The sequence below is a fragment of the Chrysochloris asiatica genome, unplaced genomic scaffold (assembly GCF_000296735.1).
Source record: "Chrysochloris asiatica unplaced genomic scaffold, ChrAsi1.0 scaffold00006, whole genome shotgun sequence".
In the NCBI taxonomy this organism is placed as follows: Eukaryota; Metazoa; Chordata; class Mammalia; order Afrosoricida; family Chrysochloridae; genus Chrysochloris; species Chrysochloris asiatica.
The window spans coordinates 18,770,972-18,790,269 of record NW_006408524.1 but is presented as its reverse complement, the minus strand read 5'-3'; the positions used below and the strand labels follow the sequence as shown (position 1 = coordinate 18,790,269).

Below are 19,298 nucleotides of genomic sequence, written 5' to 3'. Positions count from 1 at the left end.
GTTATAGGGCAAACACTGGACTGCCGACATCTAAATATTTGAATATGTGCAGTAATTTCTGTGTCAATTATATGTTAATAAAGCTGTTTTTTAAGAATGTTTTTCATTGTTTATTCCTAAAATAGTATTCATTTTGATTGGTATTTTATTTTAACATAGACTATATATTCTAGTATATATTATATTCTGTATTAATATTCTGATAAATGCTATTTCACCATATTTCTATTTCTTCCACTAAAATTCTGAGAAGAAGAAATATGAAATCTCTCCTGGGCACATGTTTTCTCCTTTCATTTACCCCCGACTCCCCAAAACCAAAAACCAATTTCCCTGTGTCAATTCCCACTCACAGAGACTGTATAGGACAAAGAGAACTGCCCCATAGGATTTTCAAGGAGTCTTGGTGTGGCACTGTAGGATAAGCACAGTATTGTTAACTAAAAGGTTGGCGGTTCAATTCCACTACTTGCTCCTTGGACCTACCAGGGTCACTATAAGTCAGAACCAACTTGATGACACTTCACAATAACCACAACAATGTTTAGGAGAGCACACTGCCACAAGTTTTTCCTGTGGAGCAACTGGTGAGTTCGAACCACCAATATTTTGTTTAGCACCCGAGCACTTAACCACTGAGTCACCACAAGAACAATCTATTAGTCCATTCTTTGTCCGCCTGACAGTTCGTGGAGTGAAGAACATAAAGACTTTGGAACCAAAATGATACAGGTTTAACGCTTAGCTCTGTTGGTGTGTGCCCTTGGGTAAGTCACAATGATTTTTTGAACCTTACTCTGATATCCTGAAGGCATTGTGGACGCACTTGGGTAAGTACAGTGTTGCTAACCACAAGGTCAGCTGCTTCAATCCAGCAGCTACTTCAAGGCACAAAGAGGAGACTATTTCCTCCGGTAAAAAATTCACAGTCTTGGAAACCCTCTAGGGCATTTCTACTGTGTTCTATAAGGCTGCTATAAGTCAAAATCAGCCTCATGGCAGTGGGTTGGACTGGTACTATGTAAAAGAATGATAGCATGAATACCTACCCGGAATTGAGCACAAAGTAACTACATTGCTCCTGTGTGTAATATGGCAGCAAAAGACACACAAAGTGCCCACATGTGCACTATCCAGCTTTCATGAAAGGACAGGCTAATTGAGAAGTTCAATAGAGAACTCAAAGCTGGGGAAATTAACAATGTAAAGGGGTTCGATGTTTATGGAGACTAATCAAAGAAAGCACTGAAATAAGTTATTCAGAAGTTCTCTTAATGTGGTTTATTACAAGATGTTCTTGGAGACAGCATTTCCACTCCTAGTTATCTGCCTTTGTAAACCAATGGAAAACATCAAAATGTGTGGAAGCATGAGGAATTTTTCACACCATTCCTTTAAAGATGAAAAACTAGAGAAAATTTAAATGTGTAGCAATACTGATATGGAAGAAGAAAACTCGCAGATATTCTTACATACACACATGGAAAAATGCTTGAGATAAAATGTTCGGTGAAAAAAAGAAGAAGAAGAAAACAAAACAAAATTGTATCCACACTATAATTATAACTATAGGAATAAAGAAAAATATAATGTCATCAGTCAGAACAAGGCCATAGGGCAACTGGGTGGGGGGCGGGGGAGACTATCCAACTGCTCATATGCAAGTCAAGTTGAAGCTTAGAAAAAATTAAAACAAGTCTACGGAAGCCAAAATACAACCTTGAATACTGTTGTTGTTGTTGTTGTTAAGTGCCATTGAGTTGGTTCTGACTCGTGGTAACCCTGTATAGGGTTTCTGAGGAGCAACTGGTGGGTTTGAACTGCCAACTTTATGGTTTACAGTCTAGTGCTGATCCCCACCTGAACTTAGAGCCATCTCAAGAATAAACTTGATGCACTGAACATGAATATTCAAAGACCAGACAAATTGTGGAATGGCATCAAAAACATCATGCATTAAGAAAGAAAAAGGTCATTAAAAAATAGGAAAGAAAGAAAAGACCAAAATGGATGTCAGAAGAGACTCTGAAATTTGATCTTGAACTTAGAATACCTAAAGCAAATGGAAGAAACAATGAAGTACAAGAACTTCAAAGGGCAGCTCAAGAAGACCAAGTAAAACATTATAATAAGATGTGTAGAGCTGGAGTTAGAAAAACAAAAGGGGAACTCATACCTAGCATTTTTCAAGCTGTACTTGAGAACTGATGAAAACGGATTTTTTTTTTTTAATCATGAAAATACTCAAGCCTCAAGTTGAAATACTGAACAATTTTTTGATAAAAATATTGAGCCATGCAGGCAATATAAAAATATTGAACAATGCAGGCAATATCAAAAGAAGGTAGGAGGAATACACAGAGTCACTGGACCAAAAACAATTGGTCAATATTCAACCAGGTCAGGAAGTAGTACCTAATTAAAAACTGCTGATTTTGAAGCAAGTGGTACAAGCTGTACCAAAGATAATGGTGAAAAACAAGGCTTCAGGAACTGGTGGAATGCCAACTGAGATTGTTTCAATAAACAAATGCACCTGGAAGCACTCATTTATCTATACCAAGATATTGGTACCTGTAGCTGGCCAACTAACTGGAAGAGATCCATATTCTTATCTATTCCAAAGAAAAGTGATCCAACGGAATGCTGGAATTATTGAATGGCCTCAGCAATACCACACGCAAATAAAATTTTGCTGAAGATAAATTCAAAAACAGTTACAGTAGTACATCAATAGGGAATGTTAGAAATTCAAGCCAGATTCAGAAGACGACTTAGAATAAGGAACAACATTACTGATGTCAGACAAACCACAGTTAAAAACAGACAATACCAGAATGATGTTTATCTGTGTTTCATTGATTATGCAAAGGCATTCAATTGCATTCATAATGAATTATTGGATAACCATATGAATTCCAGATGTAGATGTAAACATGCATTTGGAACCTGTGCATAGATCAAGAGGCAGTTGTTTGAACAGAATAAGGAGATACTGTGTAATTTAAAATCAGGAAAATTGTGCACCAAGGTTGTATCCTTTCTCCATATTTATTCAATCTGTGTGTTGAGCAATTAACCTGAGAAAGTGGACTATATGAAAACGAACATGGCATAAGCATTGGAGGAAGACTCACTAACAACCTGTAATGTGCAGATGACACACACTTGCTTGTGGGAAGCAAAGAGGACTTGAAGCACCTACTGATGAAGATCAAAGAGTACAGCCTTCAGAATGGATTACACTTCAACAAAAAGAAAACAAAAATTCTCAAAACTGAACTAATAAACAGCATCATGATAAATGGAGACAAGAATGAAGTTGTCAAGGATTTCATTTTACTTGATTCCATAATCAATGCTTGTCATGGACTTCATTGTGTCCCCAGAAATATGTGTCAACTTGGCTGGACCAAGATTCTCAGTGGTTTGGCAGTTATGTAATGATGTAATTACCCCCATGATGTGATCATCCAATCATTGTAAAGGGATTTAAAGTGAGCTGCAATGCCCTGCCTCAGGTCACACCCTGATACAATGTAAGAGGACTTTCCCTGAGGTATGGCTTCAATCACCTTTTGTCTTACAATGTTGTCATTGTTGTCAGGTGCCATCGAGTCGGAACCGACTCATAGTGACCCCATGCACAGCAGAACGAAACAATGTCCGATCCTGGGCCAACCTCACTATCGCTGCCACACTTGACGCCATCAATGATGCCACCTGGCTGGTCCATCTCGTTGGGGGTCTTCCTCTTTTTCTCTGACCCTCCACCTTACCCAGCATGACATCCTTCTCCAGTGACTGTTCTCTCCGGACAATGTGTCCAAAGTAGGATAGACAAAGCTTAGCCATCTTGGCCTCCAAGGAGCACTCTGGTTGCACTTCTTCCAAAACAGATCTACTGGTTCTTTTGGCAGTCCAAAGCACTTTCAGTATTCTCCTCCAACACCACAACTCAAAGGCATCAGTTCTTCTACGATCTCCCTTATTCACTGTCCAGCTTTCACATCCATACGAGGTTATTGAAAATACCATGGCTTGGGTCAGGCACACCTTAGTCCTCAAGCTGACATCTCTGCTCTTCAGTACTTTAAAAAGTTCCTGTGCAGCAGATTTGCCCAATGCAATACGTTGTCTGATCTCTTGACTGCTGCTTCCACGAGTGTTGACAGTTGATCCAAGAAGAATGAAGTATTTGACAACTTCAATCTCTTCTCCATTGATAAGAATGTTGTTTATTGGCAGAGGTGAGGAGTTTTGTTTTCTTAACATTTTTTAACATCTCAGCGCTGAGAACCTCCTTTGTTGTTGTTGTAAGTGCTGTCGAGTCGGTTCCAATTCATAGCAACCTTGTATACGGTTTTCATGAAACAGTTGGTAAGTCTTAACTGTCGACTTTGTGGTTCAAACTGACTTTGTGGTCCAGTGCTTTATTCTACAGTGCCACACTAGGACTCCCAGACTCAGGAAAATTGATGCCAAGACAAGTGGAGATCTCCAAAGAACACTGGGCTTGCAGATGTTGAAAGGGGACAAGGGCCTTCCTCTAGAACCGACAGAGAAAAAGAAAGTCTTTCCCTTGAGCTGGTGTCATGAATTTAGATCTCCAGTCTCCCGAAAAGTGAAAGAATGAATTCAGCTTTACAGACACATTCACTTGTAGAATTTCTGTTATAGCAGCACTAGGCAACCAAGACAAGGAATTAGCACTGAAGAAATTAAGCGACATATTGCAATAAACAAAGCTGCTGCAAGAGGTCTCTTTAAGGTCATAACAAGAGAAAATGACACCTTGAGGAGTAAGGTGTGCCTGACCCAATCTATGGTGTTTTCAAATGGCTCATGTGCGTGTTAAAGCTAGGCACTGAATAAGAAAGACCGAAGAAGAAGTAATGGTGTTGAGTTATGGTGTTGGCAAAGAATATTGAATATACATAGACTGCCAGGAGAACATACAAGTCTGTTTTGGAAGAAGTGGTAGTGTAGAAGTTATGAGTTGGGCTGCTAACCTCCAGGTCAACAGTTCGAAACTACCAGCTGTTCTGTGAGAGAAAGATGAGGATTTCTGCTTCTGTCAAGATTTATAGCCTCGGAAACCCATTGCAAGTTTGCTATGAGTCGGAACCGACTCCATAGCACATAACAACAACAACCTTGTATGGTCAGACATAGTCAAAGATAGAATAATTAGCAGAAAACTGGACAAACACATAATTAAATAATAATAAGTCAGAGCTCTTTCCCACACACACTTTTCTTATCTAAATCTGAACCATTTTCAAAAAATGAAAATGATAAACAGATCCAAGTTTACAATGTTGGATCCCTAATGCACGTTTGCTATTTGATTCATGTCTTCCTGCTTCTCTGCAGAGAGTACACAAGTTACACACCAGCAATCTGCAATGTGTCTGCCTTCAAGTACTTGAGCCCCATCAGCTGAGCCAGAGTTAACACCTCTTCCAAATGAGAACAAGCATACCTGGAGCTCTGGGCCAGCAGCAACCTTCTCCCAGCCTAGCTGAACCCCCAGGGTCTGAAAGTAACTCATTCTAGCAAATTCACCTCTGACTGCCCTTAGCAGTAATTAATAAATGGGGAAGCACTGGTTGTGTATTCAACAACCATTAGCTACAACTGCATTTTCAAGCAATAACATAATTGTCTTTGCTCCAATTCACTGGGGAAGACATATTTCCAGAGGTTTCTTCACAAAATCGTCCATACACTTCCTCCAGGCACCAAGTGTTCAGTCACTAGTTCCATTTTTCTGTAGGTCAGGCAACATTCATTTCCACGCTATGTGTGTAGGTGAAGAACTGCAATTCCTAATTCTACAACTTCATGAGAAAGTATTCAGTCTCCTTTCTGCTTCTCCAAAAGGAACCCCCAAGAGTTCTTCTTTGCATGTAGAATGAAATTCACATTTCTTCTCTTGGCGAACTAGGCCTTTATGTATCTGGTCCCAACTTACTTTTCCAGTACTGACTCCCCTTTGCCTTACCCAAATCAAACTGTTCCTTCTATATATGAAGTATTTTCCAACCTCCTGGCACGGACTCACACTGTTGTTTATACTTCACTTTTACATTCGCTATTTCTGTTTCATGGTAATACCAAGCATCACTGAACATATTCATCAATCCATAGGAGATCCCTGAGGCAGGACACATGTTAGCTTAAGTCACACATGTGACACCAGTGCCCCGACACAACATAGCTGCAGAGTGTGTATCGAGCACTTGCAAGGGAGGAAAGCATTCATTATTAGAAAGACGCTAATAAGAAAATTAAGGGAGGCCATTAGTATTCAGTGGTAGAATCTTCACCTTCCACGCAGAAGGCCAGGGTTCGATTCTTGGCCAGTGCGCCTCATGCTGAGCCACCACCCAATCTGTTAGTGGAGGTTTTGTGTATACTACGATGCTGAACAAGTTTCAGCAGAGCTTCCAGAGTAAGACAAGAAAGAAAGGCCTGGTAGTCTATTTTGAAAACCAGTCAATGAAAACTCTATGGATCACATTGGGTTGATCTATAATTCATCAAAGGGATGGTGCTGGATTGGGCAGTACATGAGGTCTCCATGTGTTCAGGGACAGCTAACAACAACGTCACCAATAAGAAGGAACTCACTGCTTTCCTGCTAGCAAAGGTAAAAACCTGCCCTTGCTGTAATAGGAGCACACATTTCATCAGAATGGAAAGCACAGAGTCGCATTATTGTGAGGTGAACAACTGGGGGCCCCTGATGCAGAGGACAGGGACCAATCACTAACTAAGTGAAATCCAAATTTTCATATCACAGGGCACAACTTTACAGAATTTAACTTTATTTTTATTTAGGATACCTTATTTTTACTGCCCAAAAAACCCCAAACAAATGCAGTAAAGTAATCCATCACCATAAGTTTTTAAGGTGTAACATATGGTATTTTTGAAATATTTCCCAGTGTAGGGTCCCATATCAGTAGACCAATCTGTTTCTTTACTTCATACACCATTAATATTTAGTCCCAGGCCTGGTATTAGAAAGGAGAAGGATAGAATGTAGGAGAAATAAAAAGCAAGTCCCACTTTCTGACTTAGGGGGTGGTAGACAGAAGGGAAATCAAGGAAGAAGAAGGTAAAGTCTTTTGGTTGCAGAAGAGGCTGAAATAAGACTTGTACACTTCCCTCTTCTATATTCTATAGAGAGACAAATACCAAGAAACCAGAGAAGCCACATCAAAGTAAGGTTAGTGGCCAGTAGAGGTACACAAAGGAAGGTAGTTGTCTCAAATCATCTCTTAGGTTCTGTAGGGTTGAAAAGAGGTTTCCACAATCTCCTGAGACCAAACCTCAGAAATTAACTGAGATTGTAACTAGAGAGTTGGCCAATGAGGTTGACTTGGGGAAAAAGGACCCCAAAACCACATAAGAATCACAACCAGACCTCCGAAAACTCAAAACCATTTCCAGGTAAGAGATATGGGGGAGCCGGGGGGCGGGGCAGATGGTACCTGCCAGCAGAGAGCGCCAGGGCACTCCTCCTTCCAGCTGCCTCACCAACAGGAGCCACATACCCAGTCACCATCTTGGTGAAATGAAGGACCACAAGAGTGACGTCAGTCTGAAAGAGTTCATGTTTTACTTAAAGAAACTATGCCCAAGTGATAGGTTCATATTGATATTTGACTTACATTAGGGTCTCCACATTATACACGTTACAACGAGGGCTCTAAATTCAATGAAAAGGAAAAGAAAGAAGTGACATTTCTCTGCACATCTTGGAGTACTGTGAGAAAACCGTGACCCTATGAGTCAGGTATGACCCTATATCATGTTATGACATCAACTTATAAAGTTCTATCTCTGTTATGGAGCCCCCATGGCCTATTATTGACATGATTAAATCCTCTCTCCTCTACTAAACCAAGTCAAAAGTCTTCAGTAGAGAACTCAATCTGATGGAGGGAGCCCCTGGCAAGCTGACTTCTGGTGTACACAACTGAAACTTCTGAAGTCTACCATACATTTGCAACAGTATTTTTGCTGTTGTCTTCTCTCCCAACCAGGACTTTCTCTTAGGACTAAATTATGCTGAATTTATAATTCCAGTCTTGGAATTATACTACCCTTCCTATTTTAGGCTGGTTGGTTAAACCGGAAGAGATGCACTGGACAGTATTCAACCAGCAAACACACCGTGCTTACATACAATGTGCCAAGGGACACAGGTAGCCAATCCTTGCCCACAGAAAGATTAGTGCCCAGAAAGAACTATAGACCAGGGCATTGTGGGTGACTCTAGGAGGGGGGACTTTGAAGCATTCCTAGAGCATGTGCATATGGAGGCTAGCAACCAAGATGTGGAGGTGCTCAAGGCAGAGCACAGACTGCCTTCAACCTCATGGTACACCCCTGACTTCCAGGACTCTGCTGCTCCCACCCCCACATCCAAGTGCAACCTTCCTACAGGAATGACTCCATTGAGAATCTCTTAACTGTAAGTCTTCAGGTTATTTATGTACAACCAGAATACTCCTTAGAAATGAGGATGGTAAGACTTTGGCTCACTTACTTTGAACACAATGTCAGGAAAGACCAATTGTTAGAAAAGGATAGTGTTTGGTCAAGTAGAGGGTCAGCAAAAAATGAGGGAAACCCCAAACCACAACAATGTACTCAAGCATGTCAGTGAACATATCCATGAAAGAAGACTGGATGATGTTGCATCATACACAGAGTCACCATGAATGGGAGAGCCAGCTCAAAGGTAACTAATAAGGAAACCAGGTTACATACAATGAAATGATTACTGTAATTGTTTATGTAGTTGTAGAGGAGAAATGCGCTCTTTATACCTTATACCCGCCCCACCACCACCACCACCACCATTGAGAGATGGTTGGCCCCGCAAATCACAAGTCCTCAAGCTGCCTTCCTTCATTTAGAGAGAACTTTGGGAATTCTGCATACTGTGGGTCTCTGTGTAGCCTATGACAGAAGTTCTATTGCTAATCAGAATGCTTGGGGAGGTTGTCTACAGTTCACACTGAGAGATTAAATGGGAGCCAGAAGAAGTGTCCTGCCCCCCCACCTGACAGAATTGAAACTCCCACTTCTTCCTGTGGGGTTATTCTAGGATGAATAGCTTACACTTTGAAAGATATACTGCTATATATTATTATGTTTTAGGCATACACCAAATATGAAAGAAGGAATTCTGGGTAGTTTTTAAGTCTAGCAAAGCTTATATAGCAAGCATGGCCTTCTATAAAGGAAATAGTTGAGGGACACCTCAGACAAGTTCCATCTCTGTGGGAGGAGGCCTGGATTTCCACCACAGATTAGGAGCATGAAAGTTCTCTACAGGAGAATTGTGCCAATAAACTAACCCTTTGTACCAAGTGTCACATTCTTGAGTATTTTCTTTGGATAATGGAAATAGTTATAATTCAAGTATACGTTAAAATTCCTCCTTCTTATATTTGAACTTTCTTAGTTAATCCCAACGTTCCAGCAGTGTTTTCCGTAGACAGTGAAAATACAAGGTACTAAAGGAAACCAGAGCCCATGGAGAGGATACAGCACCAAGTATAAAATATAAAATCAAATAGAAAGAAACTAATCCAAGAAGCTGGGCTATATGAAGAAAACCATGGCATCAGGATTGGAGGAAGACTCATTAACAACCTGCAGATGATACAACCTTTCTTGCTGAAAGTGAAGAGGACTTAAAACACTTACTGATGAAGATCAAAGAACACAGCCTTTAGTATGGATTGCACCTCAATGTAAAGAAAACAAAAATCCTCACTACTGGACCAATAAACAACATTCTCATGAATGGAGAAAAGATTGAAGTTGTCAAGGACTTCATTCTTCTTGGATCAACTATCAACACTCATGGAAGCAGCAGTCAAGAAATCAATTTGCATTATGCAAATCTGCTGCACAAGACCTTTTTAAAGTGTTGAAGAGCAAAATTGTCAGCTTGAGGACTAAGGTGCACCGGACCCAAGCCATGGTATTTTCAGTAACCTCATATGCATACAAAAGCTGGACAGTGAATAAGGAAGACAGTAGAAGAATTGATGCTTTTGAGTTATGGTGTTGGAGGAGAATATTGAAAGTGCCATGGGCTGCCAAAAGAACCAATAGATCCATTTTGGAAGAAGTGCAGAGTACTCCTTGGAGGCCAAGATGGCCAAACTTTGTCTCTCATATTTCGGACATAATGTCAGGAGGGACCAGTCACTGGAGAAGGATATCATGTTTGGTAAGGCGGACGGTCAGAGAAAAAGAGGAAGACCCCCAGCAAGATGGATTGGCCAAGTGGCAGCATCAGTGAGCTCAAGCGTGGCAACAATTGTGAGGTTGGCCCAGGACCAGGCAGTGTTTCCTTCTGTTGTGCATAGGGTCGCTAGGAGTTGGTACCGACTCAATGGCACCTAACAACAACAACAACCCCAAGTAAGTACAGAGCTGGAAGTGGTTAGACAGTAGAAAGTTACAGTGCAGTATCAGATTGCATGACTCTGGGTCTTTCAATAAATAGGTGCCAAAAACATCATAGAAGAAATGCGTCGGAGAAAATGCCTGTGGGAAGATGGCGCTGGGTCTGACTCCCAACTGAAGGAGAAATGGAAGGATGATTTCATGGAAATCTCTTAAGACAAAAGTGCAGTTGTTCTAAAGGAACTCCAACGAGGTCACCAAGCAGTTCTTAAGTCAAAGACATCATCAGAAGTTTCCTGGTCTCCCAGGAACAGTGCCCTAGTCTCCCTGCTATGCTTAGTCAGTAACAGAAAGTGTTATTGTTGTTGTGAAGTGCCGTCGAGTCAGCTCCAACCCATAGAGACCCTGTGTAGGCTTTCCGAGGAGCAGCTGGTGAGCTTGTACGGCCAATCTTGTGGTTCAAACCAACTTTGTGGTCCAGCACCTGAACCCACAGCTCCATACCAAGACTTAGGAAACACAGCCTCGGCCCTGACAGTGACACAATCCCTGCACAGATGGTGATGCCACGGATCAAATCTGCTCCCTGTAGCTGGATTTGTGAAAGGTGCATTTTCATGCCCACCACAGACACAAGTTCCCTTGTTCCCAATATACAAGCGGAAGAACCATGAAGAATGTAAAAGAGATAGTATCAACTTTCTACACTTGAGAATCTTTCTATAGAAACTTACAAAGAGAGACTTATTTCCTTTATGTGATGCTGCAGCATTAATTTTGTGAGACTTCAAAAATACTCAGAATTTCTTCTTTCATTTTCCCCCCCTTGGCAAACTTGAGGAAGACTGGTGATTTCAATTGGTGAAGATTCTGGGGGAGTGTGCGAGAGTGTAGGGGAGGATGGAGAGAGAATCAACTCGGGTGAAGTAGCAAAGAGTTAGAGGGTAAGCGTTCCCAAAAGTTCATGGTGGGTAACCAAAACATGGTGATAGAGAAAGATATATGGCCAGACTTCCCATGAGCTAATTGGGAATTTTAACCCGTGACTCATCCCTGGGAGGGGTCCGAAGCTGCAGGGGACACCACCCCACACTATGCCATATCATCAGCCAGATTACACATTTCCTGAAAGTAATCAAGTCAGAAATCAGTTTCTTGGCAGCAGCTCCTTGTGGAAGAATGACTGCCAAAATCCAAAATGAGGATGATTTCAATGATTTAATTCTGCATGCAAAACACAATCCATTAAATGGGATCTGACAAGGCCTTAATCTCATCCATAGCAGAGAGTGTTGGCTCAGTGCAGTTCTGCTCCCTGGAACATATTCTTAGTAAACTATGTATAGAGTCTGGAAAACCTTTGCCAAAGCCCAAATAAGTCAGTTTTAAGTGAGAAGAGAAGCTCATCAAACTCCAATCACTCTCTAGGGAGTGAACATGCTAAATTTCTAAATGCAAAATTATCAAAACCTAGCAAATCAACCTCTCCTTCAATCACACAAGTCAAGGTAAGTAATCAAGACAGACAGTGTGCTGGAATGGTTTTCACTACTGCCCAAGGAAATTGTGTCTGTGACCACCCTGGCTCACAAAGTACCCTGGGGCTCATATACCAGGCCTGGGGCTCACCTCACAACCCAATCACAGTGTGGAGCAGTAGTCCACGCCCAAACAGAACACTGGTGAGAAATACTTACGGGTTGTCATATTCATTATTAGTTCACTTAATCCTAGCAACAACTCTCATTATTGGATTGTTTTCTGTTGTAAAATGAGGAAACTGAGAGTCAAACCAACACTCAAATCACATAGTTTAGAAGAGTTTGAAAATTCATACCTTGGAGATTCCAATGCCCATGCCTTTCCTTTCTACCAATCCTAGGGTTGAAAGAGTTTAGGATAGAAGTGTTTCAGATCCTCACTATTCAGACAGTGATCCTTCACACCACCATATCACCTGGGAACTTGTTGAAAACGTAAAATCCCAGGCTGCATCCTAGACCTACTGAATCAGGGTCTACATTTAATAGGATCCTCCGAGGAATTCATTTGGACATAAAGTTTGAGAAACACTGTCTTAAAGGGCTCCTATCTGAAAAGGTGTGTGTGGATTAAAAACATAAGTTTGAACCACAAGCAGGACATCCATGCAATAGAAAAGGGTCAATTTCATAGGAGAAGCATAAACTTATATATCCAAAGTATACCTGCAAAGTTTTTTGTTGCTCTTGCTAAATGCTATCAAGTCGGTTCTCACTCAGAGTGACCCTGTACAGGCTTTCCAAAGAGTGGCCAGTGAGTTTAAACCTGACCTTGCAGTCAAGTGCTTATCCCACAACACCCCACCAGGACATTAATTGCACTATTTTATTTCTCCAATGACAAATTTAGTAGCCTGAACTCAAAGGAGAGCCAGATGAAAAGTCATGGGTTGGAATCCCTAGTTCCATCACCTGCTGGATGGCTTTGGGCAAGTCACATAACCTCTGTGCGCCTCAGTTTCCTGAGCTGTAGGGTGTGGAGGTGGGGAGTATTCTGCACAAATAAATGCAGAGCACCTGGCATAGCAGATGCTGAACAAAGACTGGTTCCTTTGACTACTGGTGTGCTCTGAGCTAGGACCCACCTCTGCAAACGTGCTCAGCAAAACTTGGGAAAGGCTCTCTGTAGCTCCTTCCTGCCCTCTAGTGGCCGATTGTAAGATTCTCATCACTAACCGACTGGCTGGACTTGTCTGTCCTCCTGAAGTCTCAGATTCTGTCTATTGTCTCTTAAGAAAAACTTGGTACAATGACAACTTCAAAGGGACAGGACATGAGGAACATGGAAAACAGCCACCAGAGTGAAGTTCCCAGGAGGGTCTACTTTGCAGTCATTGAAGTCTTTTATTTGGGCACCATCCCAATTTCTTCCTTTTAAATATCTCAAGTTTTAAAAGCAGACTCTTCAAACCAGAGGTTCTGTAAACTTTTCAGGGTCTACAGTGTCTGCACCTGGAGCCTCAAAATCCAAGTCTGCTCCTATCTACACCCTTCCTCACCCCCACAGACTATATGCATGTATATACGCCTAAGGGCATGCAGTTGTGTTCCTAGTGAGCATTGAATGGAAATCTGAAATTGACACCTACTCAGCACCTTCTGAGGTTCTCTTGAACAAGATCCCCTTCCAACAACCCTATAAATGGGTATCCTTATCTCCAATTCACAGGTAAGGATACTTTAGGTAGTAACCAGCTCAAATAAACAGCAAAAATCTTAAAGTTCAAAGGGATATTAACTACCATTTAGTCCAGTGGACCAATAGCATCACCATCTCCAGAAACTTGTTAGAAATGCAAATTTGTGTCCCATCCAGATGTGGGTCCTGGTGTAGTGCTAGAGGATCAACACTGGACTGCTAACCACAAGGTCAGCGGTTCAAATCCAGCAGTTGTTCCTCAGAAACCCAGTCTAAGGTGACTACGAGTCAGAACCAACCAACAGTGGTGGCACTGAACAACAACCCAGACTTGGGAGTGAGATAAAAAAAATCTGTTTTAACAAGCTCTCCAGGTGATTATTATGCACAATCAAGTTTGAGAACCACTCATGTAGGCCAGAAGGACTCCTGGTGGTGCTGTGGGCTAAGCATTGGATTGCTAACTTCAAGGTAGCTGGTTCAAACCCACCAGTTGCTCTTCGAGAGAAAGATGAGGCTGTTTCTATAAAGATTTCCAGTCTCGGAAACCCTAAGCAGTTGTTCTACTTTTTCCTATATGGGGTCGTTGTGAGTCTGAATCCACTTGGTGGCAGTGGGTTTGGTTGATTTGGTTCTAGGCCAACTCTCAGAGTTAGTAAGCAGTGATGTCATTTCCTGATGTAACAAGGACTACAACGCAAGCCTGTCATTTTCAGAGCTGAGTTTTGTCTATCTAGGCAGCTGTTGAGCACTGTATGTCCCCTTCCATGGACAGTAAACACTAGAGCCTGTACTCTACCAGAGTACAAACCTATATTACTCTGCAGGCTGGGATCTGAACTTGGACAGGAATGAAGACAACCTTCCCTTCAAGCCCCAGCACTTTTCTCCCAAACTTACACTGAACTCTGTGCTCTGAGACATTTGTTTCATTGCCACAGCACAGCAAAGAAAGGGAGCAGCGGGGAAAGAGTCAGGAAATTAACTCAGACTTGAGATAGCTTTTGCACACACTTCAACTACTAACTTATTACTCTTGGAAAGAGAGGTGGTACCTTTCACTTTCCAGGATCTTTCATTCTAGATCTGTATCAGGCGCTAATTTTGTAGTTGTGTCCTCTATTGGTAAGGAGACAGAACTAGAAAGAAATAGAATCTCCCATGGCAATGCCAGAGGGTTTGCAAGGCAGGGGTGGAGGTGACTGTTTAGCAGACAGAGACTCACACTAAGCTGTGTTTGCATCACAAGCATACCTTTTCTATGTGATTATAGAAGACAAATTTATCAGGGATGGGATTCCAGGGATTGATAGAGTTTATCCACTGCTGCTGAGTCAATTTCAATTCTAGCAATCCTAAACTTTTACAGGAGCAGAAAGCCTCAACTTTCTCCAGCTGATAGAATTGAGGTGGAGTCTAAAGTCTACTCAGTCCTGGTGCCGTGCTGTGGAATGAAGCATTGGACCTCAAAGTTGCTTTGACTCATGAGGTCAGTAGTTCAAACTCACCAGCCACTCCTAGTTGCCATGCAACTAAACTGATTCGAAGGTACTTAACAACAACACCCAAAGTCTACTCAAGTTACACTTTGCTGTTGCCACTAGAAGCCACCAATCTACAAGTGCTTGTCCTTACTAGCTTAGGTTTGAACTCTATCCAAATCACTCATTTGTGTTTGAACTCAATCAGAAATCTTTCTGGGATAGTTTCTTCTCCTCTAAAATGGAAGTCATCTTTGTGATATTGGGATCATGTCTAGCAATATAAGAAGAGCTATTATTTTTATGTTGCAACAGGAAGCCTAGGGAAGATTAAACACAAGAATTTTTTTTTTTTTTAATTTTGGGGAAAATCATACCATTAATAAATGTATGAACACTGCCTACCTTAGGGAAGGGAAACTAGAATTGACTTATAGGGCAGGCTGTCCCTTTGATGTAGAAACAACTACTTGGATGAAAATATGATTCAAATGTAAAGCAAGTACAGACTCTTTCTCCTGTGATTAACCTGTATATATTTGTCTACACGTATTTGCAAAGAACTAGCAAAGACTTCTGAGAGAAGTAGAATTGAGCCTCTGTGCCCTTCCTTTTGAGAATCAAGGACACTAGGACATGTCTGCATGTCTGAGAAAGTGTAGTGGTTCTGAATCCAGCAGTTAGGAAAAGACAAAGAAACCACCCAGAGGAGACATCACAAGGAAAAGGAGAGGAGGGTGGATGCCAAAGATTCATCATTTCATTGAGGTCAGAAAGTCTATCCTCAGCTTGAGACCCTTCTCTCTGTCAGTGGCGGGAGGCAGAACAGGATAGGAGCTGACTCTGAAGCCAGTCCGCTGGAAGTCCTTAGAGTGGTAAAGGAGAAGAACCTGAAAAGAACACTCAATGCCCTGACTGATGTCATGGCATATGGGGCACATTGTTATTATGATTTTGAGGGTCATGTTTAGTGGCCCCAGATTCCAACTGCCCTCCAAAATGAGAACCATGTGAACACAAGTCCCTCGAGAACTGAGCAGAATAGGATGGTAAGAAGCACAAGGCCTGGTCTCTTGAACAGATCCATGAACTGGGAGGGTATGTACAAGTACACATTTGCAAATACCCACAAACAGGGCAGGGTAGCTGATAGGCTTAGGATTTCAGAGTCAAAGGAAAGAATCCAGCACTTTCATCTCAGCAGAGGCAAGAGTGTGCCGTTTGGCTGTGAAAGGAGGTGTAGCAGCAATCATCCATGCACCTCCACAGTTTAAAATGTGGAACATAGTCCACCATTCCTCCTAGACTTTCCCAAGTCACCAATGTGATGAGTCAGTCAGTCTCATGCCCTGGCACTCTTTGAGTCACACTGTGGAGGTAAGAACACACAACTGATAATCTCCTATAAACATTCGTTAATATCCAAGCACAACACCATTCCTTTCTTTGCAATGCAAGCAGCACATAGAAAGCAAGTGATATTATTGTATCATTAGGTGGCCTTGGCCCTAACTGATTGAATGATAAGTAAATGGTCCCCATACTTTAGTATTTTGCCTATAATTGACACACAACCAATTTCACAAGTGATCATGACTACTTCAGTTAAGGACAGTTGCATTAAAGAATAGTTAAACTGCATTAAAGAATATTAAAAAGGAATTTAACAAAGAAGTTACAATTGCTAACTCAAGCTGCATTTTAAAACAAAAAACAGAAGACTATTGAACAATTATTATTGCCATCGGAGTCCTGGTGTGGCACTGTGGGCTAATGGGCTGCAAAGTCGGTTCTACCTGCAAGGTCGGCGGTTCAAACTCATCAGCTGCTCCTCGGACACCATATGCAGGGTGGCTATGGGTCAGAACCGACTCAATGGCACACAGCAACAACAACAACAGCAATTATTTCCATTGAAATCAACCACCTTCTTTGGAAGAAAAATGGCTTCCGAATAGTACACAATTTTACAAGGGAGACCAATAAATAAATAACAAATGCCAATGAATTACTACCTTCACTTGCTAGAAGGTTGGCAAGTTCTTCCTACAACACTGGTTACATGGTACCAGAAGTAAGTCCTGAGGTTAAAAAAGTTAGTATGTAATCTCTTTCTGGAACTAAGACATTGCTACATTGATAAAACTAGCTTACCAAATGAAGTTTATAGCCATCAATACATTCTTTATTAATTGTTGTTGTTGTTAAATGCCATCAAGTCAGTTCCGACCCATAGCAACCCTGTATAGGGTTTCCAAGGAGCAGCTGGTGAGCTTGAACTGACCTTGCAGTTCAAACCAACTCTGCAGTCCAGCACATTAACCCGCAGTCCAGCACATTAACCCACAGCACCAACACCAAGACTCCCTCCTTATTAATAGACGCTGAGTAATGCAAAGAGAAAGGATGGTGATAATGGAGTCCAGCAAGCAAATACTGTTTTCCTTTCATGAGAGCAACTCTTTAGCTTGTCCTTGAGGAAAGTAATGAGCATGGTTTGGGACAGAAGGGGTAGATATGAGACCATCTTCTCATGAGATCAACGCCACAAAAGAGCCAAGGTAAGAACGCATACACCAGGATGTGTTCCCCTCCCACTCTTCTACCACATTCACTCACAGAAACAACTGCAGGTTCATACAGTGTACTTCTCCAGGTGAGCAGGGTTTGTTATATTTGAAACCTCACAACGCAATAACCAAACCCTTACTAGTAATAAGAAAAGTGTTTGCCTACAATTCTTGTCTGGCCACAGCATCACTCACATATATAAAGAAACCCCAACCCCCCTATTTATCACTTCTTTTCAGAATTCATCTATAATTTAATCTACACAAAGAACCTTCACACAATGAAATGGCTATTACTGAGCGATTACACGCATCACCTTGATGCAAAACAGAGCACATTTTTCAAATTTATTGCACAGACTCCAAGAGTTGTCTGAATTGCTTATGGGTGGAGAAAAGTTAGGTCTGTATGTTCTGCTAGCCAGGTGTAGCGTCTGAAAGTGTGAAAAAAAAGTGAAATCATTTTAATTAGGCTATGGGGTCGGGGGGAAGGAAGAGGGCAGGTTGGTAAAATAATTCAATCATAATTTCTAATGTCAGTGATACCATGTATTTAAGAAGTGAGTTTGAAAGACCAATTCAGACAAGAAAAAGAAAATCACCTTTATTCACCACATGCACAGGCAGATTGATTTTTATTGATATAGTTCATGGGTGAAAAGGTAAGGGACAGAATTATGATGGAAATGGAGAAAAAAACTACAGGAAGCTGAAAGACTAAACGATGAGCAAGAATAGAGTAAGCAGACACCTGGGAAACAACACCCAAAGATCCTCACTCCACTTCAAAAGGCAGCTTTTAGCAACTCTAATATCTCCTACAACCAGACATCTTTCCCTATCAAGAAGCTGTAAAGGCACAGGGCTGAATTAATTTTCACCACATGTTTTTTCCTCTGTGCACTTATCTAAACGCGTCATCCTCCTTTGAAGCAAAAGACTCATTAATCCAATTCAAATTGCCAACATCAGTAAATCCTTGGCCTCAGCATTTAAATGCCAATATCAATTAAATACCAACAGCAACTTAACTACTGATATGATCTCCACTACATTCAAGAAATCCAGCCAGAAGTCCAGCTAGCCTTAATTCTACCATCCTTCATCAATTCTAATTTACTCCATACAAAGAAATGAGGTAATTCATTGGTTACAATGACTATACATCCAACTAGATAGAAACAGCTCCATAAACAAACAAAAAAGGAGCAAACTGAGTTGCAGTCCATCAAACCTGAAGGATGTCTTCACCAGGGCTTCAGGGCTATCCAACTGGGGCAATTCATCAGCTAGGATTTCCTCAGGTGGCCGGGGGTCTTGGACGATTGTTGGTCGTGGCTTCTCCTTGACATTTCCCGTAAGTCCATCAATGAGGGAGTTCCATAAACAGTTCTGCGACTTAGATCCTATGAAATGAGGGGGGGAAGGATTCAAGTGAGTCACCAACTGATCCATGTCCTGATTTCCCCACCTAAGGGTTTTCAAAGCAGAGCAAGGACATGTATCCATTTTTCATGATCTTCACCAACACCAGAGAACTCCAGAAGATTTATAGAGTAACCAGGGACTTTTCATTTGTATGCAGAAAATTGTTGTTGTTGTTGTTAAGTGCCGTCAAGTCAGT

At 41.5% G+C, this 19,298-nt stretch overlaps 1 protein-coding gene across 1 annotated transcript in view; it reads right to left on the bottom strand.

Annotated features, from left to right (window-relative positions):
* Positions 1-19,298, bottom strand: part of PDE1C (phosphodiesterase 1C, calmodulin-dependent 70kDa) — a 646,978-nt gene that overhangs the window by 467,879 nt on the left and 159,801 nt on the right. The window contains exon 3 of the mRNA XM_006832152.1: positions 18,909-19,080. Within this exon, the coding sequence (XP_006832215.1) occupies positions 18,909-19,080 (172 nt within the window). The remainder of the gene's footprint in view (positions 1-18,908; positions 19,081-19,298) is intronic.